This window comes from Neopsephotus bourkii, unplaced genomic scaffold (genome assembly GCF_033783945.1).
Source record: "Neopsephotus bourkii isolate Nb327-2 ecotype Australia unplaced genomic scaffold, CSIRO-AGI_Nbou_v1 NB_234, whole genome shotgun sequence".
In the NCBI taxonomy this organism is placed as follows: domain Eukaryota; kingdom Metazoa; phylum Chordata; class Aves; order Psittaciformes; family Psittacidae; genus Neopsephotus; species Neopsephotus bourkii.
In genome coordinates, this window is record NW_026900744.1 from 5,949,472 (window position 1) to 5,971,750 (window position 22,279).

General features: G+C 51.7%; 1 protein-coding gene across 7 annotated transcripts in view; it reads right to left on the reverse strand.

Annotated features, from left to right (window-relative positions):
* RNF220 (ring finger protein 220) overlaps window positions 1-22,279 on the reverse strand; it is a 225,369-nt gene that overhangs the window by 70,450 nt on the left and 132,640 nt on the right. For all 7 annotated transcript variants that reach the window (XM_061345004.1, XM_061344998.1, XM_061345005.1 and 4 more), the window contains one exon: window positions 13,645-13,774. In XM_061345004.1, coding sequence (XP_061200988.1) covers window positions 13,645-13,774 — 130 coding nt within the window. The remainder of the gene's footprint in view (window positions 1-13,644; window positions 13,775-22,279) is intronic.

Sequence of the window (22,279 nt, forward strand, 5' to 3'; positions counted from 1 at the left end):
TCTCATGTAAATTCTCCTGCTAACATGCTGCAAACAGCATTAGGAAATAAATTATTTCCCCATGATTCGATTTGTCAATGCAAAGCACCTGCAGCAGGCAAAAGGCTCTTGAAATATGTTGCCAAGCCCAGTGCTTGGGCTTGTAAGTGCATGCCGGTGGGGTGGCTGGCTCCCAGCTCCCCATAGCCCCAGGGAGGTGATGGATGGGTGGGTGTGTGGAGGGGGGGATGCTGGGGAAGGAAGGGGGGGGGGAATGGAATTGTGTTTAATAACAAAATTTGTATGCAAGCCTGCATCCCAGGCTAAGGATGAGTGATCGGCAGCCAGAAAGTATTAAAAAGCCTCGCTAAACAGATGCTGACAATAGAACAAGACATATCAAATCAGATCTACTTCAGAAGCATTAATATACACACGCACACACGCTCGCCCGCGCGCGCGCGCCCGGCTCCGCACACCCCGTGCTCCTTTCTTCTCAATCACAGCAATATGGGAGACATCAATAAATTTTTATGAGACTTTTAGAAGATCAACACGGTACTAGATGTGACAAAAAAGCAATGTGCCTGTCATGTTCGCTTTGTCGGGGACACTTTAGCCCCAGATGCCGAGCTGCAGTGCCAGCAGGGAGAAATTGAATTTGGCTGGCTTTAATCTGCCTTGATTTGGCAGATGGCTGGGTGTTATGAAATGAGCAGGGATGGAGGAAGGTGTTTTCTCCCAGGGCTATGGCCTCCCTCCTCTCCCAGCGCCACCGCCCTCACCCCCCATCCCAAAATGGGGGGAAACAGGCAGTTATCCGTTGCCATCAGGTCACCCTAAATGCTGCAGCTCTGCTCCTGGAGCAAGCGGCTGCGGTTCCTGAGGACCAGGGATCACACGCTGGGGTATCACCTCCTTCATAGCCCTGCTTCCCTGAGGGAATGTGCTGATGGATGCTTACTGGAGGATGCAGGATGTCCCCCAGGTCTGCTCCCCTGCTCTCAGGAGGTAGCACAGAGCAAAGTCAGTCCCTGCTGTACCCTGAGATGCAGCCCTGGCACCAGCTCCAGCCTGCATCCAAATGTGTGTGATGGGAAAGATTTCTATCCCCTCCCCATCTCCACCACTACCTTGAATCCCTCAGTCACCCAAAGTGTGAAACTTTATTTTCCTTTTATAACCCAAACACCAGGTTAAAAAAACCAACTCATTTCCTCCCTTTTCTTGTTAAAGGTGTTTAAAATTATTCTTTTTCGAGGGAAAGAGGAAGAATCTCATTAATTCCTCCCAGAAATGGTGTTTGTGCCAGGAAACTGCAATTTCCAGGATGAGAGTTTCTTTGGTCAGCTGAAGGCCAAGCTTCTGCTGTTGGGACAGATAAGGATGAGGACTGATTTAGATAACTTGACAAAGTTTACTTTATTCTATATTTGAAGGATTATTAAGAACCACCCCCTCCTTGCAATTTAGCCCCACTCTTACTAATAAGAGGTTGCAATTGGTTTTTATCTATTTATAGAGATTGGTCGGGAATAGGCACAAGCCCTGGTCATCCAAGTCCAAAGACCCTGGAGTGTAAGGGTGCTTTACTCCATCCCACTAAACAGCCCCCTGAATTACAGTGGCTGCAGCCCCCCGCACCTCTTAAGGATGCTGGCAGCAGGCTGAGAATCGAAAGGCCGTCAGCAAAGAGAGACCTTCCCCTCCATAAACACCGCAGACAAATTAAAAATGGTAAAAGGGAAATCAAGACCTTTAAAGTTCAAACACTTTTCGGTGCCTTTTAAAGTTTTTTCGCTCTAGGCCCTTGCAGACAGCACAATCTTTGGAGACCTTGGGATTCTCTTTAATCACCCAGCCAGGCTTCAGTGGTCTGAAATGATTACACATTTACATAGTAATAACCCCAACACTCCCCACATTATTTCATGGCTAGCATATTTCCACTCGGCGAGTGATCCATGTGTTTTAAATTATAACCTGTACATAGGAAATTAGTTACTAAGTACGATATTCACGGGCTCGCCTGACACTTCTAATTAAGGTGATTTACACAGAATTATCCTACGAAATAAAAAAATGGTGTTTTGCTAGCTAATAAAATATAATTACTACCCGCTTTTCTAAGTTACAGTTAGTTTTAATCTATTTGGGGAATTGTTTATCTAGTTCATTACAACAAAACAACTTCTTTCCCTTTTAGGCAACCCCCTCAAAGTACCAAAGATGACAAGAAATGCCCTGGAAAGACCCAGCAATTTGGGCAGCCTCCTTCTCTCTCTCCTGATAACTTTGCATCTCCAAGTGATACGAGGCTGCTTCCTCACTGGTTCCCTTTCTTGGGCTGAGACACAGGTTCTGGTTGTGCATTTGGGCATCCCCGTGTATTTGGGTGCCCTACACCTCTGTGAGGACAAAGCAAGGTCCCTGCTCTGGTGCTGCTGGAGCGCTCTGTCCATCCTTGCAGCTGCATCACCCTTAATGGGAGCTACATGGCCAGGTCCCCATGTGCCATCAGGTGCAAACCAGGGACCCATCACTCCTCTATATTAGGGCACATCAGCTTTAAGAGGATCATTTACTCTTAGCAAGAACCTCCACAATGAAAGCAAGGCTCAGGGTACACCACAGACATGCAGATGTCTTTTAACCCAAGGCAGAGATTTGGTTAGGAGCATCCCCAGATACAACTGGAAACCCCTGTGCATCTCCCTGAGTGAGCCCCAAGGGGCTGTTCAGACCCAGTCTATATGTCATGATGTCCCAAAGAGCAAAGGGTAGCTCAGCACACCAAATATGTGTCCTTCTTACCCACAGTCTTAGTGTTTCTCTCCCCCTGCCATGGTTGCTGTTGTACACAATGGCCTTCTAATGTCTTTATTTACTTTGTTGTATCTTTTGGGGTATGCTTGCCATAGGAAAGCAAAAGAAGCAACATGGAAGGAGTGGTCCCTTATCATCCCTTATTGTGTAGGAATCTCAGCTTTCCTCCAAAGGAAGGTTTTCTGGGTGCTCAAGTGAGGAGACAGGATAAGCCCTGCTCCCCCCTATCAGCTGCCAGAACCCACCATGCGCAGGCAGGGCTCTCACTCACCCCCAGCCCAGGCAGAAGGCTGGTGTCAGGCAGCTGCCCCAGGGAAGCAGGGACAGGAGCATTCCTCCTCTGTGCTCATTGCAACACACACAGAGTATCTATGCCAGGGCATCGCTGCAGCATCCCAGAGCAAGGGTTGGAAAGTTGTGTTGCGGTTGTGACCAGAGCCTGAGTGAGAAGACCAAGAGAGATGTGCTCAGAGGGGAAATGTGAGTACAGAACAGTGATGGGACTTGCCTGGAATCTCAGTGCAACAGTAAGGCCAGAAACAGCTCTGATGCTGCACTTCAGCCTTAGCTTAGGCTTCCCAAGCATGTTAAAACAAGGTTTCTGCAAAGCCCCCACTCAAGGCAAGGCAGGGCTTATGATGAGCATCCACCAAGGAAGGGCTGAGCTCTGTACCTGGCGTAGCAGCCACCCCCTGGCAGCACTGCCTGCATGCAATTAATAACAACTGCAAGAGAAGTTCCTTGAGCTTGGGCTGCTACAGATGTTTGTGCTCATCCCTTAATGACACTGCAGCCAGAAAAGGTGTAAAGAGGTGGTAAGAGGGCTGCTACCATGCAGCTGGTGTCTTCCAGCTCTGCAATTCTTCTACACAACTCTCAGCAGCCCCCTGGATTTGATGGGTACCACCCAGAGCACATGCAGCGCCTCCCACATGAGATTCTACAAAGCCAAAAGGTTTCTACGAGCTGCTGCCAACTGATATATTCCTTAAAACAAATAATAACCCAGTGGAAACAATTTGCTTTTAGCTGCAGGACTCGTGGCTTGAACACGCAGCCTTGGGATGGGAGCCCCGCAGCAAACCAAGCTTCCGGCAGAGCCATGTGGATGGCAGTGCCAGTTGTAAATAAGCAGTCGCTGGGTAAGGAGGGAATTGGCTTTTGTGAACACCAGTTTAAATAAGCAGAGGTGTCACTTGAAGCCTAAATAAGGAAATACGGGTTTGATATTTCATTTAACTACATGAGGCTAAATCTTCACCCAGCTGCAAGTGACGGTGCCCAGCATGGCCGGTTATGATCTGTGCTGCCAGAGGAAGCACGCTGCGGGTTTTAACTTGCTGTGGCTCATTTAGCATCACCTGCATCCCGTGATGGGGAAAGGGGCTGAGCAATGGTAAAGATTGCCAAAGATGCTGGAGTTGGGAGTAGATACACTCTGCACCTACAATGCAGTGCTTCCCAAATGCTCCCCCAGTCAGCATCTGTGAGACCAACATGGTCAGCTGTGACAAACCTGACCCTGCAGGGCAGCCACCCACCTCTCTCAAAGACGTGAAGCTGCAGCAGAGATGAAGGCAGATCGTAAAACACTGTGGCATGATCTGACTCTGCTAAAATCCCCTGTTTGCTATGTCCCATTCACACCACTGGCTCTTTCTCCCCTGCTGCGTCTTCTTTACCAACCCTTGGTACTCCATACCCCTGCCAGGAGACCCCACTCAGAGCAGGCAATAGGTTTCTGGGTGAGGATGTGGAGGTCCTGGGATGAAGCAGAGGCTGGGGTGAGAAGGTTGTTTTATTTCTCTCCCACTGTTTGAAAAGAAGGTGGCTGGAAAAATAAAAAGGAAAGTCAGAGGGAAAGGTCATGCATTAGATTGATCTGGGGGGCTCTTTGCTACCGCGGCTGTAATGGCTGTTTAATTATTCCCAGCTCACGTGGCAGTTCAGGAGAGGCTCTGCAGAAGGCATACATCGCTCCAGGGCACATAACTGACCGAAGATTTATTTCTCACCCTTGGGTTTCTATGTATCCCTTCACAGGGCTCCTGCTGTCCAGGGATTCCGCAGCAGAGGAAGGCTTTGCTCTCTGAGGTGCCAAACCCCAGCCTGCAAACCCATGCCCCAGAGTCAGGGAATGGGATGTGGGTACCGCAGGTCTGAAAGCACTTGTAGGAACATTCATAGCACGTTCAGGGCACTGCAGGAATGAGGGGATACATAACCCACAAGTTTTCTCACCCACTGTGCTACCCTAAAAGCCCTGATCAGTGAGAAGTGCTCTCACCCATGGATTATGGGCAGCAGCCTCTGCCTTCCCTGGTGTCTGCCATGGGAGGAAAGGAATGGGGCATCTCTAAGCAGGACAGGCAGCTGTATGGCTTGTGCTCTCTCCACTGGAGAAGCTGTGGATGAAGGGTCCAGGCTGCTGTCATTGCTACCCTCTGAGTGCACAGGAGGAAGCTGGAGGGTCTCTCTTCCCTTTTTGTCCATGATTAATCTGCCACAGTGAGGGGCAGGGACACAAATCAGAGGGGGGATGAAAGAGGATAAATCCATGGTATCAGCAGCACCACATTTGCTAGATAATAAACAGACTCCACTCCTCATAAATCTCCTTCCATTCCCCCATCATTCCCTGCCACTGACACTGGCAGACATGGAGCTGGGCTGATTCTGGCCTTTCTGGTGTCCTGGCTGGTGGGGAGAGCTGTGGCTCCACCAGGCTGATATCCTTCATGCCCTGCACACACTGGGGTGCAGTGGGTGCTGCAGGAGAGCACAGTGAAGCCCCATCCAAGCTCATGGGCTCTAGACAGTGCATGGGACACCTGAGCTGACTGCCATGAGGTGATCCATACACAAATACCTCAACTCTTGTGTTTTGTGGCTCTCTGCACATCAGATGAAGAACCCTGATTTTGGGACAACACCAGCACGTGAAGTGCATGGGAAAAGCACTAGAGACACCAAGCACCCTTTAGTTTACTTGTTATTTCCATTCACCACCTCAGTCCCTAGATGTGGCTTGTTCTCTCTCCCTGCCCTGGCACAACACCTCACTCCTTGTTTCATCAGCAGCCAGCTCAACCACTTTTCTGCACCCCACATGGGGACATCACCCTGTTTCTACGCCCTGCTCAGGTATCATGGAGATGCTGACACTTCCTGGCAGGTTTCTTTGGTGACAGAGTGTGTTTCATTTAAATCTGACACACTGCTGGAGAAAGCTTTAGGTGATGCTACTTCCCACACAGCTGGAGATGTCCGTGCCTGAATCTGGACACCACGACCCCAGAGCTGAGGTCCTGCACTCAACACCTCTGCCATGTGGCATGGGATGCTCTGTTGCTGCTGTGGGGCAGGACTCTCTCCCTGGGGTGCTGGAGGGCAGAGCAGGGTGCAAATAAGACTTCTGTGTCCCCAGAGCAAAGCAGCAGCTCCCAAGCTCCAGCCTGCCCTAGCAGCCTGGACATTGAGGGACATTAGCTCTGGGACAAGCCCTGGATGCTGCATGTGCTGTGAGAAGCAGCCGTTTGGGTACCAGATGCTCGGTGCCACAGTTGGGTCTGTCCCAGGAGCAGCCAGGCATTGCGTGAAGGCTCGTGTGTACTGCAACTCACACATGGGGAGAGCATCAGGGAGATATCACAGGTAATGAATCACTTGGTTGAACACCTTGAGGGGTGTTCAGAGCCCTCCAGGAAAGCCTCAGGCTGGCTGGACATGTTCCCCATGGCCTGAGGAGAGGATGCTGCAGGGGAGGTACCCAGTCCCGCCTTGCAAAGCACTGTCAGGCACTTAATAGTACCTGTCCCCACCATCTCCCTGGCCTGGATTTATGCCTTGAGGGGTCACCTCTGGCGAGACTCTAATAACACGACTTTATTAGCTTTCTTGTTCCTTCTTTAAGATACAGTGGCAAGGGGGAAGGAGGGCAGCGGCACCTCAGGAAGGAGCGGGGGGCGCACGGATAGGAAGCCGCTGCCCTCACGATTCCCCTTCTTGATGACAAGGGGGAGAGGGAGAAAAATGATGCTCCTTCGGAATTTATCATGCACCCAATTACAATGTTAATTGGCAAGTCCCAGAAATCAATTAATTCGCAAATTTATTTCAATTAAAAATTAAGATAAATCATAAAACGTTATTAAGCAAAGGCCAAACTCCGTGAACTTTTTTTTTTTAAGGCATCTAGGTCCTTTTTTTTTTTTTTTAGATTTAAATAATAAAAAAAAGAGCTGTGTTGCCAAAGCCCGATGCCCTTGAGTGCCTTTGCTGAAGCGCAGGGGGCTGTCATCAGCAGGACTGGGCTGAAGACAGATAAAAAAATATCGACCAGTCGGACACACTGCTTCTGCTTTATTGATCAGGCGGGAATTTAACTTGCTGTGCATATCCACCGTGTCAGCAAGGGCCACGGGCGAAATTAAAAGTACTTGGCTTGGAGATGTCGCCTTGATACCGGGGGGGTGGGGAGAGATGGAGGGAGGGGGAAGAAAAGGGGGAGAAAGGGAAGAAAGGGAATGAAGAAGGTGGAGAGAGAAGAGGAGAAAAAGAAGGAATGAAAAGGATGAAGTTGAGGAGGAGGAGGTTGCAGTGCTTGCTTTTCACTGGTTGCGATCTCACTTGTTGGACAAGGCTCCTTGCCCTTTCTGGAGCGCTTGCAGGCAGCTACCACATGCAGGGAACAGAATTAGGATGTATTTCAGTGGAGCTTCGGGAAAAAAAAAGTCTTCTCACTCAAAACTGTCTCTAATCTCACTCATCCAGATGCTGGGGCTCCTGCAGTGTTGGCTGCACAAAAGTCTGCACAAGTACCTGGCCATCAAGTTAAAGTCCCCAGGCATAAATCAAGGAGACCTGAGGCGAGAGCCATGACCCTGGTGTGACACATGACAACAGAGCTAATTCGGGTTTTACACACTCTATTTATCCTGCTGGACCTGGCAGTGTGGCTGCTCGCCCTTCCCACAACAACCGCTCCCCCAGCCCCAGGAAGGTCTCCTCCAAGGGCCCTTTGGGACAATGCAGAGCTCAGCAGATCCCACTGAGATGAAGCAAACCCGTGCCTAGGGCAGTGTGAGGAGCAGCTGTATTTAAACACAGGGTGCCCTGAGGAGGAGAGCATTATGAGACACAGCTCATAACTTGCTCTAGGTCCTTATTCTGATGAGGAGTAATGCAGAGAGCCCCTGTCATTTGGGAATAGAGGGACCACAGGGATTGTGTTCTTCTCTCCTTGTCCACCAGCAGAAGTCTCTGGTGCAGACTCTGGGTGGTTACCACAGGATGACTTTAGCCAGAAAGTCCATGAAACACTGGGAAAGCAACCTGTGAAAGGATGTGAAATCCAGCACGCATCTTCAGATGTCTGGATACAACTCTCAAGGACAGGGACCCTGCCTGGAGTGACCAGCCATCTCCAAAGGTCCTATAGCCTTAATGTTTTAGCTGTATTGCCAGCTTCCTCTGTGTTCCTTATCCCACCAGGTCCAGAGCTGCTTCTGTTCCCTGAGGAGAGCTATCATTGTTTCTATCTACATAAAGAAGCCTCGAGCAGAGTGAGGATGCTCAGTGCAGTGCCAGGGACTGAGACAGCACTTTCCGCTTCAACTCTGGCTGCTGAGAGGAAAAGCACACATGCAAATAAGGGAAAAGAATCTTAAGAGGGATGCTGAAGGAAGATTTAAGCCTGGGCAGAGGTGCACTGAGAGCTGCTACAGGAGCTAGGGCACCACAACCTCATGGTTGGCTCTCTTCCTCTGACATGAATCAAAGCTGGCTGATGGAGCCAAGCTAAATCTCCCATCTGGGCATTTCACCTGCTTTGAAACAGGACTTCCCATGGCATCTTGCCCTCCTTTCCCTGGTACTATTTGGTTCCCTCTTCACGACAGCATCTTTGAGGTCACCAGAAAACTGCCTGTAGCACTTTCCATTTGCACCAAGGAGAGAGACCCTGGTGCCCTCTGTCTTCTGGGAAATGTTTCCCAATCAGAGAATCAGAAGACACAGCAGAAAGGTCATTAGGAGGAATTAGTAGCTCCTGTGGTGCTGGGTGCGCAGGGATGTGTCTCCATGCTAGCAGCACAGTGGCAAGGAGCAATGAGAGCTACTAGCCCACGCTGGGAACAGCCAACTGGTGGGCATGGGCTTTAAACCACAAACGTGCTCAGGTTAATTATTCAACGTGGAGGAGGGAAAGGAAGAAAAGTGAAGAAGGAGAGAGTTCTCACAGCCATGGCCACTATGAGAACAGCATCACCCCCCATTGCCCAACCAAGCATGTCCATCTCTGGAGGCAATGGGGAAGCACAACCATGTCCATGTCTGGGATGCACAGGCACGGGTAATATTACATCGCATGAGGATACTGCTGGTTACATCTGCTGAGCTAAGAAACCCCTTTAAATAAGGCAAACAGCTGAGATAGTCTTGTCTGTGCTTGCACCATCTTTCACCTGCAAAAGCAGGAGCAGAGTTGGCATGGCCCAACTCACCGCTACACCCTCTGCACCTCATTCTTTTGGGGAGGTGAAATCACATCTCTGAAGCATAGGTTTGCTTAGGAGCAAGGCAATGCAGGGAAGAAACTGTTAGCTGTCACACAGGGAGGCAAAAATGCCCCCTGCCAAAGGCATGTTTTAAAAAGAGCTCTGCATATTGGAGAACAGAGCATCGTGTTAATAAAACCACGGTGTCCAAAGGCACATTCCCAACCTGCAAGTGCTTGACTCAGCAACTGTAATATTTGTAATGTGACTTCCTGAGGCTTTTTAAATGGCCGATAAATGCTTCTTCCCCAAACCCTAGAAAGCACCGTGGACCCATCAGGGGCCATCAGCGGGCTCCACAGCTCCCACTGTGCCTCCCTTACACCTCATCTGTCATCAAATTCATCTTCCTTCCACCCCAAACTCCAACCATAGCCCCAGACCTGCCCCTTCTCCATCCAGCCTCCCCATCATAAGCAGGTTGGTCACTGCCTGTGAAGCAGTGGGCAGGGTTTAGGGGTCCACCACCTCTGCTCGTGGTGTTTACCTGCGTTGATATATGCAGCAATACACTCGTATGTGCACAAGGAGGTGTGTGTGTGTGCCTGTGCCAAGGGACACCCATGGGTGCTGCTCTCAATCGCTGTGCCTGCCTGTACTCCCTGGGTAGCCCTGGGCTGGAGAAGTGCATGTGCAGCCAAAGCACTGGCCAAAGGTCAGAGCTGGGGCCACTGACAGCTCCAGAGACCCTCACGTTTCACTGTGCTTTATTGCAAGCCTTTAATACGGGTGAGGTGTAAAACAAGTGAATATAAATCGAGTGAGGCTAGGAGACCTGCATCTAGCACACAGATAAGCTTCATGCACACAAGCCAGGAATATTCATGTATGCTGCAGCGACCAGCCTGGCTGGGGCACAGGGCATCGCTGTACACAAAGGTTTGCTGTTATTAGTTCTTATTTTCAGCTTGGTGGCACTTAGCTGCTCAGCTGGGGATCGGCACCTTTTGCTCTCTGATCTGTACATGCAGAGCAAGGACAGCATCCCTCCTGCACAGCGCCGTGGGGCCGCTTTGTGCTTTTGCTCTGTGAAGGTGAGCTCCTCTTTGGAAGAGGGATGCTAACAGTCTTGGCTGGCAAGAGTTAAAGCCCATAAACGCAAGGCTTGTAGTTTTGTTTTCTTTCAATTTATACCCTTCACTTAAAGAGGGGGAGGAAAAAAAGAAAGGAGGGGGAGAAAAAAGAAAGCCAGGTGACATATTCTAAGAGGGAGCACCGAAAACGTGTTAAGCACTTCAAAATCTCATATATTCAATCGGCCTCTGGCAAGACATCTGCCTAATGTTAGCGCTTAAATATCCTTTTCCATTTTACATGCATTCAAGTCTCATTTGAGCGAAATGAAACGGTATTATTAAAGGGAGATTTTGCACAAATGGCCTGAATTTGACATGTCAAGTTCAATGAGGCTGTTACATATGTAACACCGAGAAGGGCTCGGAGGCTGCCGGCTCTTGAAACAGCGCCAGTGGCTCAGAAATGAAATTTGCATTCAGAGAGCTTTGCCTCGCTGAGCAGAGCTGTGCACGGGGCTCACTTGGACCCACACAGGGTGGAGGAGCTGTGGGGCGAGCACCAGCAGGTATTTCCTGCTTTGGGACACTGGACACACCAAGAAGGCAGCAGAGATAGAAACTCAGTCCCTCATTCCCACTCAAGTCTGCTTTTTCAAGGGCAGTCTTGACCCTGCACCAGGGTTGGATCCTTCTGAGTGATGTCCATCAGTGGTCCAGCAGCCAGTGTCCATCCCCAGGGCATGCGCAGCACCTTGGCATGGATAGGTGCTGCCCTGTGGCTCAGCATGGCTCCTGCTGCCTCGCTGTGTGATGCTCTGGCTGGGTTGACCTTGAGATGTCCCTGCCCTGAGCCAGGATGTTCACGCCAGCTCTGCTCTTGGGGAACAAACGCTGGCCCTGTCCCTGTGAGATAGCAAACCACCAGCTGAGCAAGGAGTCATTGGTGTGAGTGGGTTGCAACCCTATGCTGTTGGTGAGCTGCGACCATGGGGAAGCATCATCCAGGTGACACCTACAGCTCCCTTGTATCCCAGCCCCCAAAAGATCCTGTGATGACCTGGACGAATCCCTTTTCCTCCTTGCCTTCCTCTGTGCTCCTCTGAGCAATGTGGAGCTCCCCACTCTGGTGATGCCCCAAAGCCCCTGGTGAGTGCTCGATACCCAACAGAGTCAATGGCGTGAAGCAGCTCCTTTACCAGCTTCTCCCCTCTTGGTCTGGCCCTTTGGCAGCGTCTCATCTGGCTCACCCACCACACAGCCCCTTGGCCACGCTGCATTGGGTGAAATCCCAGTACACAGTGAGCCCCGGTGCTGTGGCAGGAGCTGCTGTGTCACCCACCGAGTCCTTGGTACTGCAGGCTCAGTGGTCAGGAGGGGATCTGCCTTCCTAACCCCGAGCGCTGGAAATTTATGCTTTTGTTGCAAATCATTAAGGTTTATTAAAACTTAACAGCACGAGCCATGATTGGCTGCATCCTCTTTAAATTAAGAAAAATAAAAGGCCCTTGGAAAGCAGCCCCCCGGTTCGCTTCTCCCCATCACACTGATAAGTAACAGCTGCTCAGCCATTTCCCTAACAAGTCAGTATTGGCAGGGAGCGGCCAGGGCTGCCGGTGCCCGTCATGTTTATAGGCCTACATTTTATTTTTATGTTTATTGGGTTATTTGAGACCATTATTAGTTTCTCTCTCCTCTTGTTGATGTGTTCTTGCTCCCGGCTCCTCCAGCCGGGAAGGGTGGTGGAATGGGAGATGGGGCCACCCGCTGGGTCGGGCCGCCCCTCTAGAGCTAGGCAGCACATAGGACCTCGACCTGCTCACATCCCACTGCCCTCTATTGCTGCCCACCCTGCCTGCTGCTGCCTGCTGGCCCCCATCAGGACTGGTAGAGTCCATCCCTGTGCGGGGCCGCTGTGTTACAGATTAGCCTCCATTGCCTGAATCCATCGACTAGATTGAACGTTATCTATCACGCTATGGAGGGAGTCGTTATTTAATAATTAATAAAGACCTCTGATTCTTCTTCGCCGCCTGCGTGGCCGAGCAGAGCGGGCCGGGGAAGCGAGGGCAAGCTGGGGAGAGCTGTCTCCTCTCTAACTGCTGCTGTTATTTAAAGGAATAATGCCATTCTTTTTCATTTGTCAGCTGGCCCACAATGGCCCTTGTCATGCTTTATGATTTAGGGTTTCCTTTCCTCTCCCATTAAACGCCACCTTCCCATCACCGCCTCGCGCCAGCCAGCCTCCGCTCCTGGCTTGCGGTTTCAGTTTCACTCTGATATTGGCCCAACTTCTTTGATGGGCTCCTCCGAGCACTAATTGCTTCTGTTCATTTAAACCTGTTCACTAATTTGCAGTGGCCCTTTATTAAGTTGGATGCAGCCCAAATTACACCATAAATTACGCTCGCAGGAGGACTGGGTGTCGCGGAGGATAAATGCGCTGTCTGTTCCCCACGGCCCCCCCACCTTCTCCATCTTCCTGTGCAATGCCTGCAATGGGGATGCAGGTCTCAGCCTGAGGCTGTGGGTGCTGGATTTGGGAGATCTCAGCCAGGACCCATTTGGGAAGGTCTCTCTTTCTAAAGCTCCCTCCTTCTCCTTTCATCTGCAATGGCTATTGTTGAGTTGAAGACCCAAGCCAGGCAGGGGTGGATTCTGCATCCTCCGCACTATGCACAGCCACGTGCACCCCCTTGCCCTGGCACACACATGCACACTGACACACACATTCTCCCTCCTCTCCTACCACCTGGTGACGTAACTTTGCTTCCAGTCGGCAGTTTGATTCCTTTCCTCACCTTTTAATGACCGGGGGATTCATTAATAATTGAAATAAACACGTTCTTTTCCAGGGCTGCTGAGTTTTATGGAGGCAGGGCCAGGGATCTGCCAACCCTTGGCTGTAGCTGTTTCCTAAATAACTGCTAGCACTTAGAATGCAATTATTATTTTAAACAGGGGACTTTGCTGTGCTGGGGAAAGCTGAAGGGAGCTGCAGGCAGCTGAGGAGCAGTGCTCACCGTTGCTGCAGGCCTGCTCCATCAAGGGATGTGAGCAATGTGATGTCTGTGGGGAAATGGGTGTCTGTACCCATTTCTACCTGGCTTTACCATTGCAGTAAACTCCAGGGAAATGTTTCTGCCCCACACTGGCTAGCATTAAATCTCCTGTATCTGGTAGCTGTGAGTACCATCATCTCCTCTGCCACCCACAGCTACCCTGGCTGGCTAAGCAAGGGTGATGGTGGACCCAAGGGAGCTGCTTACCTGATGTTCAGCTGGGTGAGCTTTTCCAGTTCCTGCTCCATGTGCTCCTGCAGCTCCCCAGGGCGAAGGAGGACCTGGCAGATGGGGCAGATCGGAGCCTGGCTGTCAAACAAGGTCGCTTTCTTTTTGCCTGTGGGAAGGGAAAGAAGGAAGAAAGCTTTAGCTCTGATCGGCTGCCGTCAGCACCGCCTGCGCTCTGCCCTGCTCTCTGTCATAGCTGAGGTCTGAAACCAGGGAATTTTCTCCTGGTATAGCCCTGTTTTTCTCCCTGTCCCACGCTCCCTCGGTCAGGGACTAGCTCTGTTCTGCAGCAGGACAGCAAGTGGCATGAGAGCATCCCATCTCCTGCTATGGGCACTCCAGTCTTACTTGGAGAGCAGCAAGAGCCACAGTTTGGGAGTGACACTATGCAACCCTGGCTTTCTCAGTTTGCGGTGCAAGGCGGTATGACACAGAACTGCCCACTGATCCTAAGAACTCATAACAGCAAGTCAAGAAGAGCCATCTTCATCCTCCTCAGCACTCCTGAGGTCAGGTGGATCAGGATGACCCCTTCAAAGGGCAGAGCGATTCTCCATGGGCGCACATGGTTGGGAGGCAGAGGAGACCCTGCAGTGCCAGGCTGTGGATGGCAGGAAGCAGGTCTGGATGCTCAGCATGGCTGTCCCTGTGGTGACTGGGACCTGGCTCACCCTGTTCCTGGTCTGGGGTGGTGCCCCTTGCCCTTTCCTCACCACCAGCAGGTCTGGACCCTTCATCTGCTTGAGCCCAGGACCCTGAGGCTGCATCGTTCCTAGGTGAGATGCCTGTGGTCTCCAGTCCCAAGCCCCTGGGGCCACCTGGAAGCAGGATGCAGCCTCACACCGTCCTCTCCAAAACCCCTTCCTGCTGTTCCCCTCTCCAACCACATCTCCTTGGTTCAATCCCTTCTCCGAAGCCAATTTCCTCCAGCTCAGAAACTTTATTGCCCCCTCTGTAAGGCATATACAGCGTCTATTTAACACGAAATAAAAACTCTAAAGCAAACAATGAAGTTTCAATAAAACAGAGGAGCCCGCGGGTCTCCGAGCCCCCCTCTCCCAGCTGTATTAGCAGCTCTGCTCATGAGAGGGCGTGCGGAGCCTGGTTCAGATGGCTCTGGCAGGGAGAAACATGCTTTATAGCCGCCTGTTGTCATCCAACGTGAACCCTCCTGCTGGATTATTTATTTATGTATTAGGCATGGATCAAATTGGTTAAATCCGAGTGAGAGGCAGTAATGCACAATAAAGCAGCCGATGCTGGATACGAGGGGCTGCGTGCATCATGGCCTTCCAATCAGGAGCCAAAAGGTGCCATTTTATGGCTCCTAACGATGGCAGAGCCCAGTTAAATGAATCCCCATTAAAGGAATAGACCTTCTCAAAGTGTAAAACATGGGTGTGAGTGGCTTTACTGGGTCCTGCTGCTCACTGTGTAACTGCCTGGCACAGGCATTTAATAAGAGGAAGGGTCTGAAATAAGTTTGAGGGTCACCTTGGCTCATCCTTGCCTTCCAGCAGGACACAGTATGTGCCTGGCAGGAGAGGGGCTGTTGGCAGGGTGTTACCTGCCCTTTTCTTCAGCCTCCCTATAGAAGTGGTTGGAAACTGAGGCATGAGGGACAAGTAGGGGCAGGCCACTGCTATGTGGCATCCTCCACTTCCCTATTCTCCATCCAATGGGAACTCTTCCATTTGCAGAGGGAAACGCAGGTGGTCTCTCCACTGGATCTGAGCTGCTCCTGATGGCTCCTGGGCAGAGCCCAGGCACCTCATCTCCTCATCCCTACCACCTTTCTGCTGGGGAGGACACAGAATGAATTCCATGCAACTGGGAGCACCTTCCTTTCTCCTCCTTCCCTTGTGTTTAAATAATGCCCAGAACCCAACCCAAACAGCCTACTCCTGCTGACCCTTGCGGGAAAGGTCGGCATTTCAGTAATTCCACCTTCCTCTTGGAGCTTTTCCACTTTTGTATAGTGGGGGCCCAAAATAGCCCCAGAGCATCCCCGACCACCTGCTATTTATAACCCCAACTTCACAGCGAAACAATGGAACTGTCTGAGTCTCCCTCCCAAAATAAACAGGCAGCCTTTGAGCGGACGGGAAATCCTGCTGGATCCCTGCTGTGCGGTGTGCAGATGGATGGATAAACAGGCTGCCCTCCGCCCTACCGCACCGCATCCCTGCTCCCAGCCCAAGCCACTGCCGTGGGGCCCGTGAGCCCCTCGCCTGCCACCCACAGCTTGGGATGGTGGGGCAGGGATGCTCTCAGCAGCACCACAGGGTGAGCTGGAGGTTGAGCATCCCCAGGTCTCTGCTCTCTAGGGAGGGGATGACAGTGTCCTGGACCCCATTGCTGGGATGGACAGCCTTAGACCAGCAGATGGGGTCCCTCTTGGGGACCACGTCAGTTCCAACAGGCTGGTGCCTTTTTCAACCTCCTGCACACCCAGGTTCTCACCCCCTGCTAGTTCTTCAGGGCTTTCCCATGGGCTGCATGCTCCTAAGCAGGGGTGACTCTGGATTTCAGTGAGTAGAGATCTCAGGTCATGGGAAGGTGCTTTGATGCCTTCCATGGCCACTCCCAACCTCAGCCTGGGCCAGCAGAAGAAATGAGCAGCAATGGCCTTACCCACTGACTACATCAATGGTACGGTGACCAATTTCTGCCAAGGAAGGACATGACAGCTGTCACCCCACATCCCTGCGACAGACAGGGACGATCCCCTGATCCAATGAGTGCAGGAGGCTGGTGCTTGCATTGGAGTAAGGGCTTCCAGAGGGGCAGGAGACCAGGGACCTGGACATGCAGCCAAGTTCCCTGATGTACAGATTGCAAAGCAGGAGGCAGAAGGAGCCTGGCTCCTGGCCCAAGGGGCTGACAACCATGCTTTTGCAGGAGCAAGGCTAAGTGCATGTGACAGTCAGAAGGGAGGGATCATATCCAGAGCCAGAAGGACACCTACGCAACTCTCCTGAGGTCCATGAAACCTGCTGCATCCTGCAGTGCCACAGAGGCTGCCAGCAGGATGCGTCTCCCCAAATCAGCAGCATCCGCATCCACAGCGTGCCCCAAAGCCTGGCACATCCCACACTGTGATGTCTCATACTGGGCAGTGGTACCCAGATCTCCAGTGTGGGGTGCTAGGAGAGGGAGAGGATGCACATTGCAAGTCCCTGGCTTTTGTTTGTGAATCATAGAATCGTGGAATAGTTAGGGCTGGAAAGGACCTTAAGTTTATCAAGTTCCAACCCCCCTGCCATGGGCAGGGACACCTCGCTCTAAACCATATCACCCAAGGCCTTGTCCAACCCAGCCTTGAACACTGCCAGGGACGGAGCATTCACAGCCTCCCTGGGCAACCTATTCCAGTGCCTCACCACCCTCACAGGAAAGAATTTCCTCCTTGTATCCAATCTAAACTTCCCCTGTTTAAGTTTTAACCCACTTGAATGCACAGGTGAAGTGAGATGCATACATCCCTCTTCTCCAGAGCAGGGACATCCTGGTACCATTAAGAAGCAAAGGATGCTGCACTCTGTGTGGCTGGATGGTGCTGGGGTGTCGACGCTTACCCTGCTCGGGGCAGCAGGCAGCTTTGATTTGCCCAGGGTCCATATCCCTGAGTGGGCTGGACCGGAGCCTGCTCCAGCAGTGAACACTGCTGCCCTGTGCCAAACGCGCTCCTGGGAGACCCTGAATGGCTCTTTTCAGGCTTTTGTTTTTTGGCAGCTGTGTTTTTGTTTTCTTTGCCCCTCTCTCTCCCCTTGCTCTCTGGTTACTCAGTAGGCTCCGCTCCAGTGTTTACCCTCCTCGGCTCTGCCTGCTTCCCCCGCTGCCGACCCCCTGCTCACCAGTGCCAGAGAGATGAAAAGGCAGAGCCGTGGTGCTCCTGCTGTTTGCAGCATCTCCTGGGCTCTGCGGAAATGTTTAACTCCGAGTGTTGAAACCCAGTATTTCCTGCTCTGAAAGCAGAGGGCTCGATGCACAGACACATCCCTGCATGGGGGAGTTTGTCCACGGGCTCCTTTGGAGGGTGTCTGTAAACAGATCCCAGTTCAGGGGGGCACTGAACTGAACCCGTCTGACCCAGCTGGGGATCCAGGGCCAGATCCTGCCCTCAATTACACTGCCATGGATCCAAAATAATTCCCCTGAGTCCTCTGCGTCAGGCTGGATTCACTGCAAAGCGACTGCTAATGGGACCTGGGCTCCAGGCTGGAAGCTGGGTTCAGGTACCACGAGTGCAAGTGTGGCACTCAGTAGGTGTGAAGGCATGAAGACATTCCCATCTCTGTGCCCTGGAATGGAGGGCTGTCAGCACCGTGAGGCATTTGCAGGCTAGGGCTGGGTCATTTGGAAGGGAAAGCTTACCCTTCACAAGCTGTTCTGCTGTTTTGGAGAGTATTTAAGTGAGGAAAAAAGGGACCCAGCCCACGAACGGCTGCAACAGCACAGGATGTATACAGCTCCTCCTCACTACGCAGCACAGAACAAATGATGCTCCCAAGTCACTCTGAATGAGCGAAGTTCACAGGCGTGAGGCCCAGAGCTCAACAAGTTGCCAGATGAGTGAAATAAACTGTTTATTTCAGTTGCTCAGCTCTGATGATGGCTTATTGCCCAGCCAGGTGCCTCCCCAGGGACTGCCACCCCAGTGGCACAGGCAGTGGCAGCAGATAGAGAGCATAGATGGGACCGTGTTCCGCTGCTGGGGATGCATTTGCTCTTTCCTAAGAGCCCTTTGCTGGGCAGACCTCAGTGCATCTGCCCAGGCTTCAGGTCATCTTCTCCTCACACTGTCCTTCCTCACAGCCATCTGAAACTTGCCCCTGGGAGGACCAAGCCTTATAGAATCATAGAATAGTTAGGGTTGGAAAGGACCTTAAGATCATTAAGTTCCAACCCCCCTGCCATGGGCAGGGACACCTCACACTAAACCATATCACCCAAGGCCTCGTCCAACCTGGCCTTGAACACCTCCAGGGACGGAGCATTCACAGCCTCCCTGGGCAACCTATTCCAGTGCCTCACCACCCTAACAGGAAAGAATTTCCTCCTTATATCCAATCTAAACTTCCCCTGTTTAAGTTTTAACCCATTACCCCTTGTCCTACCATTACAGTCCCTAATGAAGAGTCCCTCCCCAGCATCCCTATATGCCCCCTTCACACACTGGAAGGCTGCTATGAGGTCTCCACGCAGCCTTCTCTTCTCCAGGCTGAACAGCCCCAACTTTCTCAGCCGATCTTCATATGGGAGGTGCTCCAGTCCCCTGATCATCCTTGTGGCCTCCTCTGGACTTGTTCCAACAGATCCATGTCCTTTTTATGTTGAGGACACCAGAACTGCACACAATACTGCAAGTGAGCACAGTAGAAGGGCAGGATCACCTCCTTCGACCTGCTGGTCACACTGCTTTTGATGCAGCCCAGGATACGGTTGGCTTTCTGGGCTGCGAGTGCACACTGAAGCCGGCTCATGTTCATTTTCTCATCGACCAGCACCCCCAAGTCCTTCTCCGCAGGGCTGCTCTGAATCTCTTCTCTGCCCAGCCTGTAGCTGTGTCTGGGATTGCTCCGACCCAGGTGTAGGACCTTGCACTTGGCATGGTTAAACCTCATGAGGTTGGCATCAGCCCACCTCACAAGTGAGTCTGCTCCCAGATTTTGCCAGGCACAGAGGTGAGACTGACTGGTCTGTAATTCCCTGGATCATCCATTTTCCCCTTCTTGAAAATGGGGGTTATATTTCCCTTTTTCCAGTCGTCGGGAACTTCACCTGACTGCCATGATCTTTCAAATATGATGGCCAGCAGCTTAACAACTTCATTCGCCAGCTCCTTCAGGACCCGCGGATGGATTTCATCAGGTCCCATGGGCTTGTGCACGTTCAGATTTTTAAGATGGTCTCGAACCAGTCTTCTCTCCCAACTCTTGATTTCTCCTTTCTCAAACTGTTTTCCACTTGTCTGAGTTCCAAACTCCCCCTCCTCCGAGATGACTCCCTCCATCTCACCCTCCTATTTCCTCTCTCTCCCTCTTAAACACGCCATCATTTAAACCCAATCAAAGCCAGTTGATCTGAAACTCTTCTGAATAGAAATGACCCCATGCTGGGGCCCCGCACACCGCTTCGGGGGCCGTGCTGAAACCAAGTGGGTGGTAATGGAAGTGCTGACACAGGCTCCTTGACAGCATCGCCACTGCCAGCGCCTGTAATAATCCCTCCCGGCTCCTCTGCAACTCGGTTTCCGCGGCGATTATTTTCCATTCGATGATGGGCTTGCTGTTATTTGTGTACTGATAGCAGATATCTCGTGTGACAAGCCTCTTTTCCTTCCAGCTCAAAAAACAATAATTCAAAGAAAGCCCCATATTAGCTTGGAAATAGCCAAACGCTCGCTATTCTCCCGGCCAGCCCACGCTGCAGCTGATGGGGCTCACAGAGCACTGACAGTAAGTGGCAGCCGCAGCTGGGGGAGGATGACAACAGTGGGGCAAGGAAGGTGGAGATGGTTCATGTGTCAGTGCAGAGCACCCTGGAATAACAGCAGAGGCACAAAGTGTTTGGTGAGCAGGAATAACGTTGCTCATCTCTCTCCCACCTCCCTGTTCTTTACTGGTGTGCTCCCAGTGCTGCTGCTAGGTGCCGCCATGGACCCTGATGGTTTTGACTGTGGCCAAAAGGCACGTGGCCCACCAAAACATGCAGAAGGGAACTGGTTGAGGTCAGGACATGTCCTGCTCTGTCCAGCAGCCTCTTCCCCTCCTGTGGGCTCCTGACTGGCTGTGTGATGCAGACCTTGGCTGTACGAGATGCAGACCTCAGTGTGCTGCCCAGGACCCCATGCCCTGGACCTGGCGTCTCCTGTACTTGCTCTGCACAGGGCAATGTAGAGACAATCTATCTGACTGGAGGTGGGCAATGAGGTGATTCCAGGTTTGCATGCTGTGGCTGGGTTCACTATCCTGTGTAACCTGCTCTAGGAGGCCATGCTTAAATGATCTCCAGAGGTGCCTTCCATCCCTTACAAGTATGTGATTCTGTGATTCTGTGATCTGGCTACAATTGCATCCACAGCACAACCTAACTCTGCAAGGACCCCACAGTGCCTCCACATCACTAAGGGATCCCCCTGCGCTGAGCAGACCTGTCCTTCCCTGGAGCATGTGCATTTGAGGGCCTGTGCTGGCAGGAAGGGAGCAGTCTGGAGAAGTGGCTTTTCAAGTAAGAAAAGGCTTTTGAGAAGTCACTTCTTTCACTCCTGCATCACAGCACAGAGCTGCCACAGGGCATCAGCAGAAGCTGGACTTAGATTGTCCAGGGATGAGTGACAGCAGGCTTTATCCAGGTGGGTTATATAAACCACATGGAGGGACAGACAGACTGGGGGACCTCTACAACCTCATGAGCAAACTGAAGCACAGCAAAAGGCTGAGCTCAGCCTCCCTTTAAGGGCCTGATCCCTGACACTATTCCCTGCTAAGGTGCCCAGGCTACCAAGCAGCTTAGAAAATGCACCTGCTTCTCCTGAGGCTAAAAATTACAGAGGGATCTGAGGCAGAAAAGTTTGCTGAAATACTGACTTCCTTCCAAAGAAAAGAGTTGCTCTTGTGGCTGCCTCTCCAGGCTACCTGGATACTGGAGAGGACTGGTATAAACTGGTGCTGGTGGCACAGAGCTACCACCAGTTGGGATGATCCCAAGGGTTGCTCAGTGAAGATGTGTGTTCAAACAGCACCCTGTGCTCTTCAGAGGCTGTTGAGGTCCCGTCGGCTCCAGCACCATGGCGGGTGGCAACCCAGCAGCAAGGAGAGGTGAGGAGCCCCTCTGAGCATCCGACCCCACCACTCATGATCCTGGCCCCAGCTCTGTGGACATCACGGCCGCCCGGCACAGGGCAGAGGAAGATGGATTGAGCTGGGCAATAATTTAAGAAACTGAGTGAGTCTGTACATCCAATCACTTTACAAATCAGGGGAAAAGGAGAGAGGAGGAAAGGCAGAAGTGGGGGGGGGTAGAAGTGAAAAGGCCGCGCAGGGAAATGCATCACAATTACTGTCTCGGCTCTAATGAGGAGCCTGTCATGAGGCTGTCATCCTGCGGAAAGCCACCTACTCAGAAAGATTCAATAAAAAAGTAGCAGAGAGATAAAAAAGAGATATATTTCAGCCCTTGCTAATATTCTTTTCATTTGTCCCAGCACAAAATAAGATACTGCACTTAACCGGCTCGGTTAAAATGAAAAGGGGGGGGGGGTGGGAAGGGAGCAGCATTGATCAATACCACTAAAAGCCGGGAGACACGGTGATGGAGTGCAATTTTTTTGTCTGTGCTGAAGCATAGCAGAGGCCCGGGCGGGGTAATTTATGATTTGCACGCATACCGGCTAACTAGAGGCTGACAAGACAATGAATCCTCGATGAGAGGGCCACGGGCCGCCGGGAGAGCTGGAAAGGGACCTGGAAGAGAGAGGGAAGTGGAGGGCTGGGAGGGGCTGTGGTCCCATCTCCCCATGGTGCTGCTCCTGGGCATAAAACGCCTCCCTAGGCTTCACAAGAGGGAAATAGAGAAGCACTGAGAGCAAGCCAAGGGGCTGCGCTGCCTC